At 40.8% G+C, this 25721-nt stretch overlaps 1 protein-coding gene across 1 annotated transcript; it reads left to right on the top strand.

Moving 5' to 3' along the window:
* The first annotated feature begins 9152 nt into the window (after positions 1-9152).
* On the top strand, positions 9153-23985 carry LOC139449580 (endonuclease V-like). The gene is made up of 9 exons (XM_071231039.1): positions 9153-9544; positions 10228-10510; positions 12157-12349; positions 13262-13396; positions 14018-14057; positions 15984-16096; positions 16306-16374; positions 19556-19684; positions 23441-23985. The coding sequence occupies exons 2-9, from the start codon at positions 10239-10241 to the stop codon at positions 23492-23494; spliced, it is 1005 nt and encodes a 334-aa protein (XP_071087140.1). The 5' UTR covers positions 9153-9544; positions 10228-10238; the 3' UTR covers positions 23495-23985.
* Positions 23986-25721: the final 1736 nt, after the last annotated feature.

Genomic DNA, 25721 nt, shown 5'->3' with positions numbered 1-25721 from the left:
TGGAGATAATCAGTTGTGTGTGTGCGTGCGTGCGTGCGTGCGTGCGTGCGTGTGCGTGTGTGTGTTTTGGGGAAAGGGCGAGTCATAAATGTTTTGTTTCAGAAATAGAAATGAAATTCTCATGTTTAAACCACACACACACACACACACACACACACTACTCCGACATGTTGTATGCATAGTGTAAGGGTCCATAAAATATGTGACATTGTGTATTTAGTATACAGGGTGTACAGAATATGTGACATTGTGAATGTTGTGTACTTTTTATAGAAAATGCATGGTGTTCTTGGTGCATAGAATGTGTAACATTGTGCATATAGCGTATTTCATATATATATATATATATATATATATATGTGTGTGTGACGTTGGATATATTGTGTAATTGGTTCATAGAATTGCGACATTGTATATATAGTTTACAGGGTGCACAGAATGTGTGACGTTGTGTATATAGTGTACTTTGTATATAGAATGTGAGACATTGTGTATATATAGAGTACAGGTTGCATAGGATGTGTGACATTGTGTATATAGTGTACTTTGTTTATAGAATGTGCGAAATTGTGTATATAGTGTACTTTGTACATCGAATGTGCGAAATTGTGTATATAGTGTACTTTGTATATAGAATGTGCGACATTGTGTATATAAAGAGTACAGGTTGCACAGAATGTGTGACATTGTGTATATAGTGTGTTTTGTATATAGAATGTGAGACATTGTGTATATAGTGTACTTTGTATATAGAATGTGTGACATTGTGTATATAGTGTACTTTGTATATAGAATGTGTGACATTGTGTATATAGTGTGTTTTGTATATAGAATGTGAGACATTGTGTATATAGTGTACCTTGTATATAGAATGTGTGGCATTGTGTATATAGTGTACTTTGTATATAGAATGTGTGACATTGTGTATATAGTGTGTTTTATATGTAGAATGTGAGATATTGTGTATATAGTGTACTTTGTATATAGAATGGGTGACATTGTGTATATAGTGTACTTTGTATATAGAATGGGTGACATTGTGTATATAGTGTGTTTTATATGTAGAATGTGTGACGTTGTGTATATAGTGTGTTTTATATGTAGAATGGGTGACATTGTGTATATAGTGTACTTTGTATATAGAATGGGTGACATTGTGTATATAGTGTGTTTTATATGTAGAATGTGAGATATTGTGTATATAGTGTACTTTGTATATAGAATGGGTGACATTGTGTATATAGTGTGTTTTATATGTAGAATGTGTGACGTTGTGTATATAGTGTACTTTGTATATAGAATGTGTCACATTGTGTATATAAAGAGTACAGGTTGCACAGAATGTGTGACATTGTGTCTTTAGTGTGTTTTGTATACAGAATGTGTGACATTGTGTATATAGTGTGTTTTGTATATAGAATGTGAGACATTGTGTATATAGCGTACTTTGTATATAGAATGTGCGAAATTGTGTATATAGTGTACTTTGTATATAGAATGTGTGACATTGTGTATATAGAGTACTTGGTGCATAGAATGTGTGACTTTGTGTTTACAGTGTTCTTTATATGTAGAATGTGTGACATTGTGTATATATGGAGTACCTGTTCTATAGAATATGTGCCATTGTGTATACAGTGTAACTGATATATAGAATGTGTGACTTTGTGTTTTCAGTGTTCTTTATATGTAGAATGTGTGGCATTGTGTATATATGGAGTACCTGTTCTACAGAATATGTGCCATTGTGTATACAGTGTAACTGATATATAGAATGTGTGACATTGTGTGTGTATGTTGTTTGTTTGTTTTTTGTTTAACGCCACACTCAGCAATATTCCAGCTATATGACGGCGGCTATGTGTATATAGTTTAATTGGCATGTAGAATGTGTGATATTGTACTTAGGCGTTAACGGCATTGCTGACTTGGTTGGTGCATATCGTCGTATCCCAATTGCGTAGATCGATGTTCGTGATGTCAATCAGTGTACTGTCTGATCCAGATTCGATTATTTACAGACCGCCGTCAAAAAAAAGACACGCCATGAGATAACCCAAATACTGTTCAAACAGGCATCAAACCCAGTTCACTCTCTCACACTTTGATGTACGCCGAGAGGACATTCGTGTTATGACATATTGCAATAACTACAGAACGTTTCAGCAGCTCAATTACGTCATCGTCAGAATCAGTGAACGGTGATGCAAGAACATAGTCGGGTATAATTTGTGCATATTCACACTTCAATGCCATATTCTCTGTACACGTTCTTGAAACCATAATGTCCTGTTAACATCCAATATTTCCCTCCGATAAGAAACATTTCTAAATACTTACAAAACGTTGACGAATCAGTATTGACGAATCGTTTTATTTTTTTTACATATACGTATAAAATACGTATATTTATATACATGTATCTCATTCAAGGTATAGATGCGTTTCTTCTCGCTTGATTTATGTTTCGGTAACGCCTTAATTAATCCCTTGCTTCACATTTTGCCTGAAGGAAGTTGAGGTTGTAAGACCCTTTGTTGTGTGCTTGGCTCACTGGGCTCTCCTCAAACATTCAGTCGTACTGAAAAACATTTCAGGTGTGGAGTTTTAGTCCACGCTTTACGCGAGACCCATCACTAGCATTCGATTAGTCATATATAATAATATAGCGGTCTACACGTGCATTCGAGTCGTCAAATATGATAACATTAGAGCCTACGCGTGCGTTCGTGTCGTCAGATGTAATAACATTGCGACTTACACGTGCGTTTGAGTCGTCAAATGTGATAACGTTAAAGCCTACACGTGCATTCGAGTCGTCAAATATGATAACGTTAGAGCCTACACGTGCGCTCGAGTCGTCAGATAAAATAACATCAGGACTTATAGGTGCGTTTAGTCATCAAATATGATAAAATTAGAGCCTACGCGTGCGCTCGAGGCGTCGTCAGATATAATGTTGTCAGGGCGTACACGAGGGCGTTCGAGTCGCCATACATAGTAACGACAGGACGAATACGTGCGTTATGATCGACATAGATAATAATAATAATACGGGACCCACACGTGTGTTGTGGTCGTTATATAATAACTGCAGGACCTACACGTGCGTTGTGGTCGTTACATAATAACTGCAGGACCTACACGTGCGTCGTGGTCGTTATATAATAACGGCAGGACCTACACGTGCGTCGTGGTCGTTATATAAGAACTGCAAGACCTACACGTGCGGTATGGTCGCTATATATGATAACCACAAGACCAGAATGTGATCCATGGTTTCTATATATGATTGCAACATGACCTGTATGTGAGTTTTAGTCAAAACATATAAGATAAAGACAGGACCTACACGTGTGTTTGTGTCGCTCCTATATAATATACAGAGTTACGGTTGCTATATATACAGTTATGGATCATAAAAAAAATAATTATATTTGTAGTGAAGACTGGGCACAATTTCATAAAAATATTCACTATCCCTTTTTTATTTAACAACGACAGGACATACACGTGCATTATGGTCGCTATATATTCTAACGACATGACCTACACGTGCATCGTGGTCGCTATAGAGTGTAACAGCATGAACTACATGTGCATTGTGGTCGCTACATATAATAACGACATGACCTACACGTGCATTATGGTCGTTATAGATTATAACATGACCTACACATGCATCGTGGTCGCTACATATAACAACAACATGACCTACACGTACATTATGGTCTCTATATATTGTGACGACATAACCTCAAATGCGTTATGGTCGCTATAGATTATAACATGACCTAAACATGCATCGTGGTCGCTACATATAATAACGACATGGCCTACGTGTGCAGCGTGGTCGCAATATATAATGACGACAGCACCTTTTGTCGAATTATGTGATAACGTCAGCAGTGCATCCATGGTAAGTACCAAGCCGAGGCTTTGACAAAGGATAAAAATGTAAGACCATCACAAAAGTAACCTTCATCTGCAGTTTCAAGACGCCATGCTCATAAACTAATGTAAAGGTGACAGTGGTGACTCCAGGTGAAATATTTCGAGGCACCGGTCACGAGTGAAGGTCGAGGCCACAATAGAACAGGGCCCACGGACCCGTTCCACAAAGCGATCTTAGCGCTACGACTGTCGTAAGTCATTGTTAAGGAATGGGAGTTACAATCAACGTAGCACTAAGATCGCTTTGAGGAACAGGGCCCAGGATTGTTTCCACGATCCTCTAAATAGCAGTTCTGACAACAACTTTACCAAGTTGTCGGTATAATCGCAGGTACACTGAAAGTTCCAATGAAGCGGTTGACTGAAGAGAAGGGGCACGCTATATATGCTCACATCGTGAAGAAGACTTCTGAGAGGCGATATATACACAAAGTTTGTCACTTTATGATATGATATCTAATTTCTATTTCATATATAGGCTTTGTGCATGCCCAGTCCATCTATAGCCTAACCCCAAAATAGGGGGCGCCAAATGTTATAGCATTACCACCATGTAACCAATGTTTTCTTTTCTTGATCTCAAGTTGTATCATATGCCATGCTTGGAGGGCTTGGAGCCATGACCTATCATCCCACGTAATGTGTGCGTCACTGACTTTGAAATTCATCTACACATCTGACTACAAACATCTCCAGAAACACATACCGAGGCGCGGCTGGCCCATTCGTCTAAGGCGCCGGAATTAGCTTCGCAGAGTTGCATCCCTTACTAGTGCCAGAAACCTATGACCATGGGGTTGAATCCCGGTTCGTCTTGATTATGTTTCTAGGTTTGTCAGCACAATTTAATACCCCTGCTCGTGGGTTTCAGTGGTAAAGGTCCAATATTTGCATAACTTTAGGCTTTCCTCATATACACGCTGGGGCGGTGGGGTAGCCTAGTGGTTAAAGCGTCAGCTTGTCACGCCGAAGAACCGGGTTCGATTCGCCACATGGGTACAATGTGTGAAGCCAATTTTCCGGTGTCCTCAGCTATGATATTGCTGGAATATTGCTAAAAGCAGCATAAAACCATACTCACTCACTTACTCATATACACGCATCCATGTAATATACCGGAGCTACCCTCCTCACTCATGAACTCATGAACTCTGTACGGTGACACCTCGTCAGTCAGCACCCCGTTAATCCTGAAACCCCAATCTTCCACCTGGGAACGCTTGCATTACAAAGTGGCATTATTCCCTAATCATGACCTGATAATCCTTGTATGTGTTATTCCGGACAACTTTACAGGGTGAGCTACCGTCCGGATTAACGATATGTCACTGTAAACTCTTGTTCGTTAAGCATGTTTTATTCAGTGAAGAATTGGATAGAGTACACAACAAAGTTTAGAAAATATAACGCAATCGCAATAAAATAAAGAAATATACATACATTTTCGTATAAGGAATACTATACTCGGTTGAAGTGCTTTAAAAACGTTTGATTATATATTCAATATGAGAAATCTGTTTGCCTAACGCATTTGTTTGTAATTAACTAAATTATCAAACTGTATGTTCCCGGACCAGGGTAGAATATGTCCCCAACACCCCACTGCTCGCCGGAAGAGGCGACAAAAATGAGAAGCCGTGGGAATTCCGGTTATAACTGGTTCCTAACAACAAATGCTGGTCGTACGAGTTGACTTAATGGGTGGGAGGGTCGAGTTCGGTGACCTGGTTTATGGCGTGTCATCTTACCGACGGCGTGGATCGTTGCTCGTGTTATCGATCACTGGATAGTCTGGTCGAGACTCGAATATTTACAGGTCGCCGTTCGGCGTTAAACAATAAACAAAGACAAAATTATCAACCTACATGTACCTTCCATGGCGTGATACATATGCCATTCTCCATACATTGTCAACAGAGAGTTGGAACATAACAGTTGTCCGCGGTTGTGTTGAGAAAATTGGCGTATTAGTTGTCAGCTGCGCATAACCGTTTAAATATGATTTATGATAATAAACGCAAGGCGGGCTTTCATATCGGTTCACATGTCGCGTTTAATAATCTCTGCTCAACAAGCTTGAGCCAAACAGAGCATGAATTGCGAGCAGACGACAATTCTCGCTTGGTGGGAAAAGCGAAGGTTTGTTTCGCGGTTGATTTCCATATACAGAAGAATTACCTCCAACTGGGTCAGTGTGGGGACAGCGAAATACGAATGACCAGGTTCAAGTCCGCTGATGACCTGCAGTGAAGTGTAGGACATAAAATAACGCCGTCACACATATGTAGTGCGTTCACGCTTGACGGATTCCATCTAATGAAAGCTTTGTGTACCTATATAAAGAGAAATATCTGCATAATCAGCGTGACCTGTAGGGTACGCTCTTCTGCACCTGTTTGATCCCTTTCGTCGCCTGATAATATTGTATAGCATGTGATTGACAAGATTCTGACTTCTTCTAAAATATCCACATGATAATGGGGTCGTTTTACAGAAACTCCAGTCAATGATGTGAACAGTACGCCGTAACGCTTACAGAAACTCCAGTCAATGATGTGAACGGTACGCCGTAACGCTTACAGAAACTCCAGTCAGTGATGTGAACAGTACGCCGTAACGCTTACAGAAACTCCAGTCAATGATGTGAACGGTACGCCGTAACGCTTACAGAAACTCCAGTCAATGATGTGAACGGTACGCCGTAACGCTTACAGAAACTCCAGTCAGTGATGTGAACAGTACGCCGTAACGCTTACAGAAACTCCAGTCAATGATGTGAACGGTACGCCGTAACGCTTACAGAAACTCCAGTCAATGATTTGAACGGTACGCCGTTACGCTAACAGAAACTCCAGTCAATGATGTGAACGGTAAGCCGTAACGCTTACAGAAACTCCAGTCAATGATGTGAACGGTACGCCGTTACGCTAACAGAAACTCCAGTCAATGATGTGAACGGTACGCCGTTAAAACCGGCGTAAAATAAACAGCAGATAACATGGAAACTAGTCCACACATTACACACTTAGAGAATGTATACACTTAGTAATACTATATCTATACCTTCCAAGTTGCGATGACTTCCGGATCATATTTCTCGAGTGAATTAAGTTATAGTAGCTTGCATTGGTTCACTGTGGCGCGGTTAAATCAACATGTCACAAAGCTCTAGATTAAAAAAAACCCAGTATGTTTATCTCCTAAGTGTGACTTAATTGTTTATGGTATGACACTAATATCCGTTTGCCCGTATCTATAGTGACGGCCAGTTGCATGGATTTATCATATAATGGATTGTTTTCTTTTCAAGATAGAGCCAACAGAGGTGAGGTGAAATGGGGTTTAACGTCGCTTCCAAGATTAATGCACACGGATAGCCTTAGGGGGGTGCCTTTTTCGGGAAATCTTACAATCTTCAGGTATATTTTGTGAGAGATGTAGATTAAGAATCGCTTAAATACAATGTTTATTCCTAATACGGGATATTCACGATCTCGAAACACACTCGCGTAAAAACCTCTAAGTCATAATGTTTGATGTGACGTCATTTGCTTGATTGCCACGTCACAATTCACACTATTCGCTCTTCGAGTTTACCACACTAGCCCTATATGGCGGTCTCAGGACAGATAGATTACAAAATGAGATTGTTGGAAAAATAAGTCACTGATATAGGGTGTGTGTGTATGTAGGCGACGGGATCCCGGGAGATGCTCGATTCAGAGATCGAGTGATGGCTTTACGATTTCAAAGGGTCAGCAGAAGGTTTGGATGTTGTAATTACCGCTATACAACACCAAAAAAGGAACACGAAAGATTAACGACTCGAGATTGCATCGGTTGACATAATGAGGACGACGTGACTAACGACTGTCCACTCGGTACAAAGCCGGCTACAAGTACTCTCATTGGCAACACGAAGTTCAAGGTCGCGAGTTGACTGCGGCGGCGACGGCTAATTGTGTTGATGAACATAATGTTTCGTATATTGGTGATGCTCTGAACTTCATGATGCCAGGATTCTTTCATTACTAAATACAAAAAAAGTCTACACTTTCTCATGTTCGATCCTATTTGTTGTTCTGCGCTTTATCAAAGTCTACTGCAAGAACGCGCATATTTCACGGTGCAGCAAGTTCTGAGATGCAAGTATATCGTGTCAAATCATATCTAGTGTTTCGTGAAAATTAGAAAGGTCTATCGGGGGCGGTTATGTAAGGGAGTAGAGTAGTCATTTGCACATTGCACATTGAGTTGCCTATGTTTCTAAAGCAATAATTATTCGTTTAAATCATATTTTCTAAATTATATAAATATAGATTTAAAGAAAACGTTGTCCCTATAAGAGACTGGCGTCCTTGTACTGTCCGCGTATCTAGACTTGCCTGTTATAAGGGTAGAATTACTATACACCCATGGATTTACCATTCAGTACAACCTTGGAGCAAGGCTAATTTGCACAGTGCTACAGATGCCGCCGTTCAAGCTGTAGCACGGTTACACAATTTTGTATTAAAACAAAAACAGAAAAAAAAGAAGAAGATAAGATGATGAAGAAAATCAGTCCCATCAGAAAGAAGTGTTTTTACAGAATATGTAACTCATATGTAGGCCCCACATGTATGTTCACTGAACAGTGACCGGTGTCTTCAAAGCGTGAGTAATGCCTGATTTTATTGTCACACACACACACACACACACACACACACACACACACACACACACACACACACACACGCACACGCACGCACGCACGCACACACACACACATATTTCATCGAAAATAATTAATTGTATATAACGTGTGAATTCGTCATGATAAATCCGTTACATGTGTCACTAGTTGGTAGTCCCAGTCCTTAGAAAGTAAAATTAAAAAGGAGTCCAACTGAAGTCTAGAATGATTTGGCATTCACGTCATTCTCATAATGTGACTTTGTGTACGGGTAAATAAAGTCATTATGGTGATTCGAACTGTGATGTTGCGAGCTTACGATTCTTTGGGGAGAATAAGCATCCGATTGAAACTCGAGAGTTACCCCCCTTTTACCAATCGGAACATATTGTAGTGTTTTAAGTACTCGGGTCTTCGTCATATATGGTGTGGCAGTGTATGTGTTACGGAAAGGGCCGAGTGGTGACAGGCGGCCGAGGGTTTCTGATGGACGCGGATGTTGCACCATGTTTACATCTGACGATATACCAGGCAATCTTGAACCTTCGATGCTGCAATATACACGTGTAACTCACTCGACTTGCCCTGCATACCATGCATACTGCTTTAAGTGCAGGGCGAGAACTAGACACAGCCATTTACCCATACGCATGCAGAACACACACACTGTAACAGTTTCTGTTTATCAGGGTTGCTAAGAATATTTGGGAATATTTTTTACACTGTGGACCTCCAGAGGCCTATTGATATCGAAATGATGGGACCGAGTTCCAGGCGTGACGGCGCATAACGCTCCGACTCAACGTTTAGTTGACGATTCACAGTCAACACAAGACTAGAGCAAGATTCCACTTTAAATAGTCAGCCAGAGTGTTAATCACCTAGTCCCTAAGGTGCCCGCCCGGACAAGAAAGGGTAAGTGACCACTTACATTGCAGCTGATTCTCTCTGATTTGTCTAAATTGAAATGTTGACAGTTTACGAAAGAGTTCTGATAAAAACACAATTTGATAAATAATGAATGGGTTTTAGGCAAAATGCAAGATCTATAATGGTAATATATTTTTATTTATATTAACCATATGCATGTTAAGATGAATATAAACTAATACATTTCATTCTTAATTACGGTATGTATTATATGACCTAGATGATGTCATATGAAACATACTTAACATGTTACGGTACATTAATGTTGAAAAGTGCTGAAAACCTGTAATTTCCCTTCAGTATCTGGAGCTTATTGTAAAACAAAAACACTTTAGTACCACAGTTGGAATAATAATATTATCCTCTCAGCACATAATATATCACAAAACACCATTAAACACCCGAAACCTGAATGCTCTATGCAATGCTGAAATGACCTGAAACAAGATTAGAAATTTGATCAATATGATTAATATTTAACTGCAGACAATGAACGTTGTTTTGGCAACATGACAAGGGGAGTAACTCTGGAGTGAGTTGATTGTTAATCATTGTGGTAAAACTGGGCCCTGTGTAATATATCCTCAATTGATTGATGTGAAAAGAAAGACTATCACTTCAGAGTGTTCCGTACAAATGAAAATAACAGAATTAAATTTCATTTGCAGAAGAAAACAAAATGATCTACTGTAACTACTGTGGTATTCTCCTGTTCGATGATGTGAGGGGTAACCAGTATTGCAAGGCATGCAGAACTGCTCAAGAAGAAACAAAGAAGTTATCAAGACAGTCGTCGTGTACCTGCAATTACTGTGACAGAAACTATGACTGGAATGACAAGGAATTCACCTGCAGTGTTAAATTAAAAGCATCAGAAAAAACAAAAAGTAGGCCATTAAGGACTCCAAGAGAAGCCCTGGTAGATGAAGACATCAGGACAAAGTGGGAAAAGTATGCTTGATAATATTGATAAGACATCTAACTTTTGTTAAGCATGATAATTTCTTGTCATTACGATAATCAAAGATGTCGGATCAAGGAAACCACATTGACCAATTTTTGTAGTGTTGTTTCACCTAGGATAATATCATCATTACTGAAGTATATGTTATCATGGTAATGACAATAACTCCAATGCTTTCATCATGTTGTTATGTTTCTTGATTGTCATGTTTTTGCTCAAAGGTTTCACCAAAGTGGAAAACATCTAAAACCTGCATCACCACAGGTTATCCTCACGTGTCAATTTACACTTGTCAAAGGGGTACGCAAAATATGTGATCTAGACTACCACTTATCAGACTTTCATGTTGTGGAAGCCTCGGTGGCTGAGTGGGTTTGATCGCTGACTTTGTGTTCTGGCAATTAGGTGCCTCACTCCGGCAGTGTGGGTTCGAATTCCGGATGGGATTCAACCCAACAAAGTACTAGAATCTGTACTTTACTAAGAAAGTGTTATCCCAAATATAACATTTGTTACATTTCACCACTTTCTAAAATGCTGTTTGTGTGTTCATACCTCCGAAATGAAGCTGACACGCCATGATAGAACTGAACTATATTCTAAATAGCATTAAACCAAACTCAATCATTATATTGTGAAGTTATTTACTATGCTGAAATGTACCTGATTATGTTATAGATGACAAATATGATACATTATGACATGCACTGGGAGCAAGGGGAGACATTGGCAACACTTTCCATTGCCAGCATGGAGTCTGCTTTGATTCGGAGACAGGTGGTGAATCTCCACTACAAACATTGTAGGGCTGGGACGAGTCCAAGTTTACTCCCCAGGTACCCACCCCACTATTACCCGACCCTACCCAGGTACCCACTGTAGGTCTCAAACGATGGGTACAAAATGTCCGATTGGGATTTTTTTTACCATAGCCCTGGAAAAACGTATATAGATACATGCATCGAACAATCTGGTCATGCATACGCTGAAGTTGACTTAAGTTATCTGTAATTCAACCTCATGAAAAGTCAGAAGGAATGGGTGCATAGTCAGAAATAAATGCAAACATTAGTGAGTGAGTGAGTTGGGTTTAACGCCACTTTTAACAATATTCCAGTTATATCGCGGCGTGTCAGCTTAATGTGGTTGGAAAGCCTGAAGTGATGCAGGTCTCAGACGTTTACCACTTCAGTGAAACCCACAAGCATGGGTATGGTGCTGACAAACCTAGAAACATAATTGGGGCGAACTGGGATTCGAACCCACAATCATAGGTTTCTGGCGTGCCCAAGGGATGCAACTCTGCACAGCGAATCGCGGCGCCTTAGACAACTGGGCCACCCGTGCCCCCGCAAACATTAGTGACTTGTAGTGTAACCATAGCGTTCTAGATAACTTTTGTCATTAAACAATATATCACGTGACTAACCAGGGGTCCAAGTAGTCTTGTGGGTACCCGTGTACCTGAGTTACCCGTCCCAGCCCTAAACCATTGCACTATCTACCACAATTTTCTAACCGTCTTTTGAGAAGAAATTGGAAGATGAACTTGATGCTTTTCTTCATGGGAGACTGAGACCTGATGCATCTATTGCCTTGATAGTTTGGTTGAATGTTTTGTTGATCATTGCAGAGAACAGATGCGGCTGAAACAACAGCTGCTGATAGAGGATAGTGATGTCATCAGAGCTATCACGCGGGACATGAAGAACAACCGTCTGAAAACGGGTGATCTGTACATTGCTGGTGTTGACATCTCGTTCATCAAGGGGGATGACGTTAACGCATGTTCAGCTTTCGTGGTCCTCAACTACCCAGATTTAGAGGTGGGATAATTTGTATGTCTTTTACTCAAAGCATGTTTGGTTTCTGAGATCAGTAGACTAAAGAAAAGCAACGTATCATTTTTCTTGCGATTCTGTTTATATTTAAGGTAGGTACCTTGTTATATATCTAAAACTGTCATATTTTGATGTTTGGAAGTTGTTCATTTCTAATTTCAAATAGGGTCAAAACATCTTTGCAAGTCCATGTACATCACATGCATTAAAGCATGTTCACTTGCCTAAAGTCAATAATATGATACATATAATAACATCATATGTAACTGGGCCGGCCATAGGTATCTATGTTCTTAAATTATGGAGGAATAAACATGCTAAAACATAAAGAGAACAGTTCATTTCAGGAAGTGATAAGTACTTGCCTGATTATTCATTACAAGTCACACCCTTCAGGTACCTGTAAGGACTACCCGAGTTTTGATAACAGTTTACATTGTTAAATCCTTCAGCATATGGATTTAATTACCATTTGATTGCTAAACAAAGGCCCATATGGGTCCAACAGTGTGTGATCATGATAAGTTCGGGACGGATCGGGAGGTATCACATGCATGTATGCATACGGATATAATCGGAAAACTTGCTCATAGATTTCCGTAATCGTAAACTTCCTGTTCTTTGTTTTCAATCACGGGACAATGGAGGCGAGTTTTTAAATTAATGAAAAAAGCTATTTTGCTGAAGAAATAGTCTTTCATGTGGGAGACAGAGATTTCATCAAATTGTGGGAGGCTCCAGCAAAATGTGGGAGGGTTGACTGGTCTGGATATTGATGCTATGCATGATATAATGCATGTGATATATAGATAATGTGGTATATGGATGATATAATGATGACAATACATGTTATATACATATGATATGCATGATATAGTGCATGTAATATTTGTGCAGGTTGTGTACGAGGACTACCAGATGATCAAGCTAACAGCACCTTATATCCCAGGGTTCCTTGCTTTCCGTGAGGTAGAATTCCTGGTAGCACAGTACCGCCACTTGGAACAGACGAGACCTGAATACCTGCCACATGTAGGTTCATGGTGCTTTGGATAAAACAGGAACATATCTTGTGTCTGCAACACTAAACAGTGTACAGCTTTACTTTACAACATAGCTTACAACATGTGCAATTATTGAAACTGTGACAGTCTGTTACTTTCTGTAATAATTATAATACTTAACTTACCTTAATACATGTAACAGCAAACCTGTGAAGACCCGGGGTAGAATAGGTCTTCAGCAACCCATGCTTGCCGTAAAAGGCGACTATGCTTGTCATATGAGGCGACTAACAGGATCTGGTGGTCAGGCTCGCTGATTTGGTTGATGCATGACATCATATCCCAACTGTGTAGATCAATGCTTATGATGTCAATCACTGGATTGTCTGGTTTTGACTTGTTTATTTACAGACTGCAGTCATATAGCTGTAATATTGCTGAGTGTGGCATTAAACAACAAACAAACAGACTTTATAATAGCAATATGATAAAGGCTATTTGAGTTTTCAGTGATTTAAGAAAACCCAATATTTACAATATGCAAATGTGCAACTTGTTTGCATTTTTGTGGCTTGAAGTAAAAAACAATTTCTGTTAAATTGCTAAATAATTTTATGGCAATTGAAACCTATATTTTCATGCTTTGCAGGTCATCTTTGTTGATGGGAATGGTGTTCTGCATCCAAGAGGTAAAATAATAAGATTTGTATAAATAATAAAATGGATAAATTATTAAAGTTTATGAGAGGAGGCACACACATTCAGCCAGGTCACCCTTGCCGATCCCCCTATTTTAAGCCAGTGGATTTGTTTCCGATAACTATGATGAACTGAGGTTGTATTCTGCCCATGAATCGCCTTTGGGAAATTGTTAAGTGAGTGAGTGAGTATGATTTTGCGCTGCTTTTAGCAATAGTCCAGCAATATCACGATGGGGGACACCAGAAATGGGCTTACAATAAGGGTTACATAAGGATACAGGGAACGCATGAAACAATTTTTGCATTACGATCACGGGAATAGTTGGGTTATCATTAAATAAGGGCTCATTAAGATCCTGGGAATGGAGGGGTTATCATTAAATAAGGGTTCATTAAGATCCTGGAAATGGATGGGTTATCATTAAATAAGGGTTCATTAAGATCCTGGAAATGGATGGGTTATCATTAAATAGAGGATTCATTAAGATCCCGGGAATAGATGGGTTATCATTAAAGAAGGGTTCATTAAGATCCTGGAAATGGAGGGGTTATCATTAAATAAGGGTTCATTAAGATCCTGGAAATGGAGGGGTTATCATTAAATAGAGGATTCATTAAGATCCTGGCAATGGATGGGTTATCATTAAATAGAGGATTGCATTAAGATCCTGGAAATGGATGGGTTATCATTAGATAGAGGATTGCATTAAGATCCTGGAAATGGATGGGTTATCATTAAATAGAGGATTACATTAAGATCCTGGAAATGGATGGGTTATCATTAAATAGAGGATTGCATTAAGATCCTGGTAATGGATGGGTTATCATTGAATAGAGGATTGCATTTAGATCCTGGCAATGGATGGGTTATCATTGAATAGAGGATTGTATTAAGATCCTGGCAATTGATGGGTTATCATTAAATAGAGGGTTCATTAAGATCCTGGTAATGGATGGGTTATCATTAAATAGAGGATTGCATTAATATCCTGGAAATGGATGGGTTATCATTAAATAGAGGATTGCATTAAGATCCTGGAAATGGATGGGTTATTATTAAATATGATTGCATTAAGATCCTGGGAATGGATGGGTTATCATTGAATAGAGGATTGCATTAAGATCCTGGAAATGGATGAGTTATCATTAAATAGAGGATTGCATTAAGATCCTGGAAATGGATGGGTTATCATTGAATAGAGGATTGCATTAAGATCCTGGAAATAGATGGGTTATCATTAAATAGAGTATTGCATTAAGATCCTGGCAATGGATGGGTTATCATTGTATAGAGGATTGCATTAAGATCCTGGGAATGGATGAGTTATCATTGAATAGAGGATTGCATTAAGATCCTGGTAATGAATGGGTTATCATTAAATAGAGGATTGCATTAAGATCCTGGAAATGGATGAGTTATCATTAAATAGAGGATTGCATTAAGATCCTGGCAATTGATGGGTTATCATTAAATAGAGGATTGCATTAAGATCCTGGAAATGGATGGGTTATCATTAAATAGAGTATTGCATTAAGATCCTGGCAATTGATGGGTTATCATTAAATAGAGGATTGCATTAAGATCCTGGAAATGGATGGGTTATCATTAAATAGAGTATTGCATTAAGATCCTGGCAATGGATGGGTTATCATTAAATAGAGGATTCATTAAGATCCCGGGAATAGATGGGTTATCATTAAATAAGGATTCATTAAGATCCTGGAAATGGATGGGTTATCATTAAATAGAGGATTCATTAAGATCCCGGGAATAGATGGGTTATCATTAAGTAAGGGTTCATTAAGATCCTGGAAATGGATGGGTTATCATTAAATAGAGGATTCTCCTCCTTTCTGTTAGTTCTAGCAGGTTACATGGAAGCAATTGTTTTTTTATTGACATTTTCTCGCCAGGATTTGGTTTGGCAAGTCAGCTGGGAGTGCTGCTGGACGTGGCTTGTGTAGGCGTCGCTAAGACCCTCATACATGTTGATGGTCTGGAGAATGACGACTCCCACAAAGACAGGGTGAGGACACAGTTTCTAAAATTACTTCAAAGAGCGACATTGAGTCTTAAACACAGATAATTTAAAGAATTACGGCTTAATACCTGTGAAAAATTATATTTACAAAATATTTCATCCCTGAGTTTTATTCACATGGATAACAAGTCAAGAATCTGTAACTTTGGAAAGGTTCATGCAGAGATTTATGTCCCGTTTGTTTCTCCTTTCAGAAACATCTGCTGAAAAAAGGAGGGGACACGTTCTTATTGCAAGACAAGTCAGGACATGTGTTGGGAAAGGTAATATCAATTCACTGAAGTAGGAACGTTAGGATATATGGGCTGAAGAGAGGAGTCACAGCAATCTTGTGTACAAAACTGTAAAATGAAAAATGTCATGTGTCCAAACACTTCCTTGTGAATAATTTTCTACTTGATCCTGATAGTATCGATTCAACATTACCATGGTAACATGCCCAGTGAACATGGAGAATACAGCTTTATCAGGTTCTGTACATCAGCGCTGTAGTATTGTACTTGTCTAACAATTGTATCATTGTAATTCTCCACATAGTGTTCATATTACATTATCATACAGTGACAGGGTTGGGCATTGTTCAGAATGTCGGGGGCTTGTGCTGGGGCTGGGGCTGGGGCTGGGGCTGGTAGAGTATCAGGTGGTGTTATCATTTTAGCTTCAAAGAATCTTTTCCATGGGGATTCAGGGCTGAATAAGTGACCAGTATCCATTGCAGTTACGGGTGAAAGGATAAAGTAAAGTCACGATACAATACGTATCGAGTAGCTGAGTCTAGTAAAATCTCTGATCGGTCTTGTAATCTCAGCTATTAATTACACTGAACTCTGTTCAAGTTCAAGAGGTTCAAGAGAGCCATGTTTGTGTGAGTAGACTGAAAAGTGTTTGACACAGACTGCCATCACCTGTCATAAATTGAGGTTCATATGATTTTTATTGCATGCCATTGTGACCTGATGGCGTTTATTGCAGCTCATGATGTCAAACAGTGGCTTGTCTGGACCAGATTCAATCATTTGCAGGCTGACATCATATAACTTGAATATTGCTGAATCTGGCATTATATCAAACATTATATCTCTACACATTGTTAATATCTTCCATTGAATATATCCATATGTTGTACATGTTATTTTTTATTGTTTCTCTGGTCTTATTGCACAAGTTACATGACATGTTTCTGGATCTGTGAAGATCCTTGCTTGAGATTGTCAGCGGGCACCTTCAAATAATGATATCAACAAAAATGAAGGTTACATATCCAGATGTATATCTGTTACAGGCACTGAAGAGCACTGACAGCACCACTAACCCTGTGTACATCTCTGTTACAGGCACTGAAGGGCACTGAAGAGCACTGACAGCACCACTAACCCTGTGTACATCTCTGTTACAGGCACTGAAGGGCACTGAAGAGCACGGACAGCGCCACTAACCCCGTGTACATCTCTGTTACAGGCACTGAAGGGCACTGACAGCGCCACTAACCCTGTGTACATCTCTGTTACAGGCACTGAAGGGCACTGAAGAGCACTGACAGCGCCACTAACCCCGTGTACATCTCTGTTACAGGCACTGAAGGGCACTGACAGCGCCACTAACCCTGTGTACATCTCTGTTACAGGCACTGAAGAGCACTGACAGCGCCACTAACCCCGTGTACATCTCTGTTACAGGCACTGAAGGGCACTGACAGCGCCACTAACCCTGTGTACATCTCTGTTACAGGCACTGAAGAGCACTGACAGCGCCACTAACCCCGTGTACATCTCTGTTACAGGCACTGAAGGGCACTGACAGCGCCACTAACCCTGTGTACATCTCTGTTACAAGCACTGAAGGGCACTGACAGCACCACTAACCCTGTGTACATCTCTGTTACAGGCACTGAAGAGCACTGACAGCGCCACTAACCCCGTGTACATCTCTGTTACAGGCACTGAAGGGCACTGACAGCGCCACTAACCCTGTGTACATCTCTGTTACAGGCATTGAAGAGAGCTGACAGCACCACTAACCCTGTGTACATCTCTGTTACAGGCACTGAAGGGCACTGACAGCGCCACTAACCCTGTGTACATCTCTGTTACAAGCACTGAAGAGCACTGACAGCACCACTAACCCTGTGTACATCTCTGTTACAGGCACTGAAGAGCACTGACAGCGCCACTAACCCTGTGTACATCTCTGTTATAGGCACTGAAGGGCACTGACAGCGCCACTAACACAGTGTACATCTCTGTTACAGGCACTGAAGAGCACTGACAGCGCCACTAACCCTGTGTACATCTCTGTTACAGGCACTGAAGGGCACTGACAGCGCCACTAACCCAGTGTACATCTCTGTTACAGGCATTGAAGAGAGCTGACAGCACCACTAACCCTGTGTACATCTCTGTTACAGGCACTGAAGGGCACTGACAGCGCCACTAACCCTGTGTACATCTCTGTTACAGGCACTGAAGGGCACTGACAGCACCACTAACCCAGTGTACATCTCTGTTACAGGCACTGAAGGGCACTGACAGCGCCACTAACCCTGTGTACATCTCTGTTACAGGCACTGAAGGGCACTGACAGCGCCACTAACCCTGTGTACATCTCTGTTACAGGCACTGAAGGGCACTGACAGCGCCACTAACCCCGTGTACATCTCTGTTACAGACACTGAAGGGCACTGACAGCGCCACTAACCCCGTGTACATCTCTGTTACAGGCACTGAAGGGTACTGACAGCACCACTAACCCAGTGTACATCTCTGTTACAGGCACTGAAGGGCACTGACAGCACCACTAACCCAGTGTACATCTCTGTTACAGGCACTGAAGGGCACTGACAGCGCCACTAACCCTGTGTACATCTCTGTTACAGGCACTGAAGGGCACTGACAGCGCCACTAACCCTGTGTACATCTCTGTTACAGGCACTGAAGGGCACTGACAGCGCCACTAACCCAGTGTACATCTCTGTTACAGGCACTGAAGGGCACTGACAGCGCCACTAACCCCGTGTACATCTCTGTTACAGGCACTGAAGAGCACTGACAGCGCCACTAACCCTGTGTACATCTCTGTTACAGGCATTGAAGAGAGCTGACAGCACCACTAACCCTGTGTACATCTCTGTTACAGGCACTGAAGGGCACTGACAGCGCCACTAACCCAGTGTACATCTCTGTTACAGGCACTGAAGAGCACTGACAGCACCTCTTACCCTGCGTACATCTCTGTTACAGGCATTGAAGAGAGCTGACAGCACCACTAACCCAGTGTACATCTCTGTTACAGGCACTGAAGAGCACTGACAGTGCCTCTAACCCCGTGTACATCTCTGTTACAGACACTGAAGGGCACTGACAGCGCCACTAACCCTGTGTACATCTCTGTTACAGACATTGAAGAGCACTGACAGCACCACTAACCCAGTGTACATCTCTGTTATAGGCACTGAAGAGCACTGACAGCGCCACTAACCCCGTGTACATCTCCGTAGGACACAAGATCAGCATTGACACAGCAGTGTGGCTTGTCAGCAAGTGCTCGAAGTACCGCATACCAGAACCAACAAGAAAGGTAAATTCCACAAACACATTCCCAAGATCGGAACAGCAAGTGATTGAAATTTCAAATAATTCTCATCAAATGTTATTACATCAGACATTTGTTATTCAAACAATTGATTTCTGATCAGATCATTTTCAACATGACACAGCCTCCATAATAAGATTAGAGGCTCTCGTTTAAGATCTTAAAGTAGATTATTATGTAGAAACTTTTGTAATATTTCACAACATGCGTCTTTCTGACAAATTTGCTGCCATGATCATAACACATGTAAAGGGAAGTAACTGCACGCTATATTGGATCACATTGCTTCCAGTGTTGCAGCATTTCACTCCAGGGGTTGTGTGTTTGAGACGAGAAATATTTAAGGATTTTTTGGGGGGAAACGGAAATAAAAACAAAACATGCGTCAAACTTGATGATGATGCAGGCGGTGCCTGAGAACCAAGACTATTTTTTTTTAGCCTAACCACTTCAATATTCAATATCAGAAGACATATATATTTAGAGTTTAGCTATTTATACAAAGCCTTAACACATAGTAGCAATGTACTGGACAGAGAGTTTAGTAAGGTTGAAATGCATACACCGATCAGAATGGATTACATGTCACCTGTCTTGCTCCTCCTGTGATGATGTGAAGGCCTGAAGACAATAGGTATCAGTACGCAGTCTTATGTTCAGCATTCCTCAGACAAGAATTTAAATAAAAAAAGAATTATCCTATCTCACATTAAGCATTTCTCCTTATTTTTCGATCTTGGTGTAGAAACGCCCTAAAACAAAGTTTCCAGCTTCTAAAAGCAATTCACCCGAACACATCACAGCATCACCATAGTCACAACCCAAACAAATGGGTCACGCACTGTAATCCTGTTTGCTGTGAGGCCCTACCCGGCTTGGTCACCCGACTGCCCCTGCCACATCATTCTCTTTCGCATCGCCATGCCACATCATTCTCTTTCACATCGCCAACGTGTGGGAATGTGTTTCGAATAGTAGGGTTTAATTAATTTGTGGGGGGAAGAGTTTCCTCTTACGTCTTAAAAATATCTTCAGTGGATTATGGGAACTGATTATGATAAACGCTTGGCCTGGAAGAAATTGCAGATGTACTTATTCATCAACCTTTCCACATGATCTTTGTTGTGATAGATGTTGTCTTTGTAAACTGGCTCACTGCTGCTCACAATGTTCCTAGTTGTCTTAGGAAGCCTTTCATAATTATCTACGCAAATGTCAGAAAGACAATTTTGATCGACAGTCAAAATCTAAGATGCGGAAAATGGGCCTTCATCGTAAATAAAAACAAGCGTGTGACCAAGACGTTTACTCTACAGACGTCGAACAACCTTCTGTTGCCACCCTGACTTCATTATCTGTTGAAGATTTCTTATCGGACAGATTTTTCACGTCACATATCAGGACTTTCTCTGGGTTGTAAACAAACCCAATCATGCTGGAATCAGAATAGCAGTTCAGTGCACTTTACGTAATGCTGTAGCTGTAACTGTTAGTATGTTGATTGTTTACATCAAAGTGATGACCACATGTGACAGCGTCATGATACACAGTTTTGGAAACACTGCCATGTTTCTGCATGGTCTCTATTCGACCAGGGAATTATGATCAGCCTCAGCCTACAAGATGCAGCTTCGAAATTTACAGTGTTTTTCTACGACTGTTCCTGCAGAAATCCGACTGCAAGACCAAGGCATGACATGATGCTGTTCCCACCAATGCATCACCTGTGAGTCAATGTCACGACGACTGTTTGAACAGCACAGTCATGACACCATGTATGGCAAGGCAATGGTGTGTAGACAGCTGGAGTTCAAGCAATGTGTTAGCAATGACACATTGGGTGGAGTTCCTTCAAGCACTGATGGTTCAGTCGGACAATACATCAGTTGTGTGGTACATCAACAAGATGGGATCGAAGATATCCTCATGACTACGATGACTACAATACAGTTTTTTGAATTGACAGACCCTCCTCACTTTCAAGTTCTAGCCAGGCACATTCAGGGAATTCAATAGGTGAAGGCGGAGCACTATCACGTCCAGATCCACTATGCCAGACAAGATCTACCACTTCAGCCACATTCAAATTGCATCGTTTTCCATTTTCCATTGTCACTACACCAACATCTCCATTGGTAGCTTCAGGAATTGAATGTCTGCGGTGAAATCTATTTGAAGGTGTTCATCCTGACCCATCACTTGTTATGAGCTGGGGAGCTCACCTTCTAGATCTTCAAGTGGCAGGGCGCTGGTCCTTTGGATTTTTCATTGGATTTGCTGCCTCTATCCAAGCCCAAACATCGACCTCTTTGCAACGCAGGCCAATGCTTAGCTCCCAAGGTTTGTATCACCCAACCACAGGCATCAGGCATGGAACCAAGATGCACTGGCCATCTCGTGGGAGAATCTCAATGCCTAAGAGTGATTTTAGTTGTGCCCTATTGGTCTGCTCAAAGTTGATTCACAGTACTGGTAAACATTGCTGAAAGAAGGCACCATCCTCTTCCACCACGATCTTCTCCTCCTGCGTCACTCCCATCTGCTGCACCTGTTGCCAGACACCCTCTACCTCACCTTTTGGCTCATCATCAGAAATCACTCGTCACCAAAGTGTATTCGAAAAGAGTAGCCAAGAACATCACTGAAGCTCATCACACCTCTACTTTGGCTGTGTATGACCATAAGTGGAAAGCCTTCGAAGGTTACTCTCGTGCATGTGACATCACCACTCCGACCACTGCACTTTAGGTCTACACGGAAGCTAATAGGTTGCACTCTGGCTACATATTCCTCCGGCAGTCAAATCGGTAATTACTACCAACTACTACTAACGGCTGGTTCTTGCCTTCCTATTTAGGACTTTAATGTCATTCTGTGTCATCTGACTTCAGAGGACTATGAACCCTTGGAGGAGAAGAGCTTTGAGTATGACACCTTGAAGACAGTTGTACGAGTTGCTTTGACGTAGTGTTAAAAGAGATGCCAAGCAGATTAACCTTACTCTTAGAGCATATGTGGAGGTCTGTCTTCTAGAACTAGTTGCCTAGTTATAAGTCATCTCTGAATAGGTTCCTTATTACACACTTGTTTTGTGTAAAGATGTCCTTCATGAAAACACATAACACACGTTATACCCGATTTCATGCTGTAATGCCGATTAACGTAAAGGGGTTCCCACACTTACTGGATCTTTTTCCCCATTCACAAGTCTTTTATGACTCTAGATGATGTACTGATCTGGCGATTGGACAACTGTTTAGCACCAGCTTCTTCATGTGTATCTCACTGTGGTTGTCTAATACAGGCTAGGGTATCTGCGCCCCAATGTCCAACCATAGGATAAAATGCATAGTTAGATGAGATACAATGATTATAAACATTTGATAATTTTACAATATCTTGTATATTAATATGCTTATCAATTTCACACCCTATATGCCTACCCAGCTATCCCCGCATCACAGCAACACTAGCCTGTCTGCTCTGAGAAAGAAAATGATGTGGCAGGGGTAGTCAGGTGATCAAGCTGGGTAGAGTCACAGCACACAGGATTACAGTGTGTGACCCATTTGTTCAGGTGATGACTATGAGATGTGTTTGGGCGAAGTGTTTTTAGAAGCTGAAAACTTTGATCCAGGGCGTTTCCACACCAGGATGAAAAAAGGAGGCTAAATGTATAGTGTGAGATTGGATAAATATATAATTATACAATTTATTGTAAAAGTTTCAATTCTGTTGCAGGCTGACTTGAATTCAAGGGAGTATCTCCGTGTACACCAGCCACAAAGTGCATAAGTATTGCTGGTGTCTTCGTCAATCTACCCACATCTGCAAAGCTGGCTGTGAATGTAGAGGTGGCTGTGATACCAGCTGCCATGTGATCAGTGTGAATGTAGAGGTGGCTGTGACACCAGCTGCCATGGAGTCAGTGTGAATGTAGTGGTGGCTGTGATACCAGCTGCCATGTGATCAGTGTGAATGTAGAGGTGGCTGTGACACCAGCTGCCATGGAGTCAGTGTGAATGTAGAGGTGGCTGTGATACCAGCTGCCATGTGATCAGTGTGAATGTAGAGGTGGCTGTGACACCAGCTGCCATGGAGTCAGTGTGAATGTAGAGGTGGCTCTGACACCAGCTGCCATGTGATCATTGTGAATGTAGTGGTGGCTGTGATACCAGCTGCCATGGAGTCAGTGTGAATGTAGATGTGGCTGTGATACCAGCTGCCATGGAGTCAGTGTGAATGTAGAGGTGGCTGTGATACCAGCTGCCATGGAGTCAGTGTTAATGTAGAGTATCACAGCCACCTCTACATTCACACTGACTCTATGGCACTGAGAAAGATATAAGAAAGTTATCTTATTAATACTTTCAAACCAAAATTCAATAATTGAACAATTTTTTGCAATAATTGTACATTTTGCTGCCACTACAATTCTTATTTCTGTATGTGTCGTACGCCTCCCCCACACAATGTTATGCGTCTTATTGTGATGTCACAAAGCTAGATTGCACTATGACGTCATTCTATGTTAGACTGCACTGTGATGTCAAAACAGCATATCAGTATATCTGAACTCACATTCGTGAAACCAATTGATTAAAATATACAGCTCATCTTTGGACTTTCTTCTCAGGGATATTAATAACTTCAGCATATCAACATAGGAATATTTCATAACCATGCTTTGGGCTGCAATAAGTATCTTGTGGGTGGCAATCCCCATGATAGTTATATATCATTATTATATCTGAGTAATTTTAATCTTCATGTGTGCAGCTGAGGTGTAACAACTTCATTGACATCTTATGCATAATGCATATGTCGAAGAACTGTTATGAACTCTCCTTCAATATATTTAGTATTTGATCCTTTAATATATTTAACATTGATTTGATGTTGTTTTTTTATTTGATACTGCGATATTTTTGTAGATCATCACTTTCTACAAAATATGTTATTTTAATGAAATGTTAACAAATACTAGTATGCAAACTTTGATGAAAGAGACTGAATGTTACTAGTGTCCTTACATTCCTTTTTAGACCATGCTGTGATGAAATTTGGTATATTTTGAAATAAAAGAGTAAATATGATTTGTGTTCAGATTGTTAATGAGGTGGATTCAGTGAAGAATAAATAAAACCACTCAGAGGTTATTGTATAATATGATAAATCCTACCATGACATTGAAGAACGTTTCTTTCTGATTGGTCAAAACTGGATACTGATGATACCTCAGCCTTTTCACAGGAACAGTGTGTATGAATACATCCATCTATCAATAACCTACATATGTGAGCAATGGAAGCATGGCGGAGCTAAATCAGAAGATTATGAATAAGGTGGGTGCCGAAGGAGTTGAAAGTCTCGCTTGTGGTTTATAGCCATGGCAGTGACTGATTTGTGCACTTGTGCATTGTCCTGATGGGAGGGCACACATTTTGCCAGTGCTTCAAACGTGTAGCATAATATGCTCTGTCTAGTTTATCGTCTGACCGTTTGGAAAATAGTCCACCATGATGACACCTTTGGCATCGCTGAACATCGGAGGCCATAACCTTTCCAGCTGATGGTTAATCTTTGCCTTCTTTGTGTGTGGTGGTGATTCCGGTGATTGTTGTTTGGATTCCTGCTGGAAGTGGTGAACACAGGTTTCATCCGTCGTCACAAATTGTTGCAAGAACCTTTCTGGATCAGCTTCAAACAGAACTAGATTATCACTAGATATGTGTGTTGTGCCTGGTGGTCCTCGGAGGCTTTGGATCCCAAAGAGCTCATGCTTTCTGTGATTATGGAATGTAGTCTGTCCTGGGAAATGCCTACTGAACTGGTAATATGACGCTCATAACGATATTCTGCTAATCTGTGCATGTAAATGCAATGTTTGATATAAATGCAGTATCCAACGCGAGGATCAACGTTGCCAACGGGTCGTGTTGTTTGGACTGTCACATCGTAAATGTATATAGCGAAGTAAGAAGGAACAGTCATATGTTTAAATCTTTTATCGTGAGAAATG

The sequence above is a fragment of the Haliotis cracherodii genome, unplaced genomic scaffold (genome assembly GCF_022045235.1).
Source record: "Haliotis cracherodii isolate W230 unplaced genomic scaffold, xgHalCrac1.p SCAF_8, whole genome shotgun sequence".
Taxonomy (NCBI): Eukaryota; Metazoa; Mollusca; class Gastropoda; order Lepetellida; family Haliotidae; genus Haliotis; species Haliotis cracherodii.
This window is presented reverse-complemented; position numbering and strand designations above follow the sequence as displayed.

What these genes read in the sequence shown, in the direction of transcription:
- LOC139449580 (XM_071231039.1), top strand. Translation starts at nt 10,239, where the DNA reads ATGATCTACTGTAACTACTGTGGTATTCTCCTGTTCGATGATGTGAGG. An exon ending in GACCTGAATACCTGCCACAT is followed by an intron (nt 13,397 to 14,017) that starts GTAGGTTCATGG and finishes CATGCTTTGCAG; the next exon opens with GTCATCTTTGTTGATGGGAA. An exon ending in ACGACTCCCACAAAGACAGG is followed by an intron (nt 16,097 to 16,305) that starts GTGAGGACACAG and finishes TTCTCCTTTCAG; the next exon opens with AAACATCTGCTGAAAAAAGG.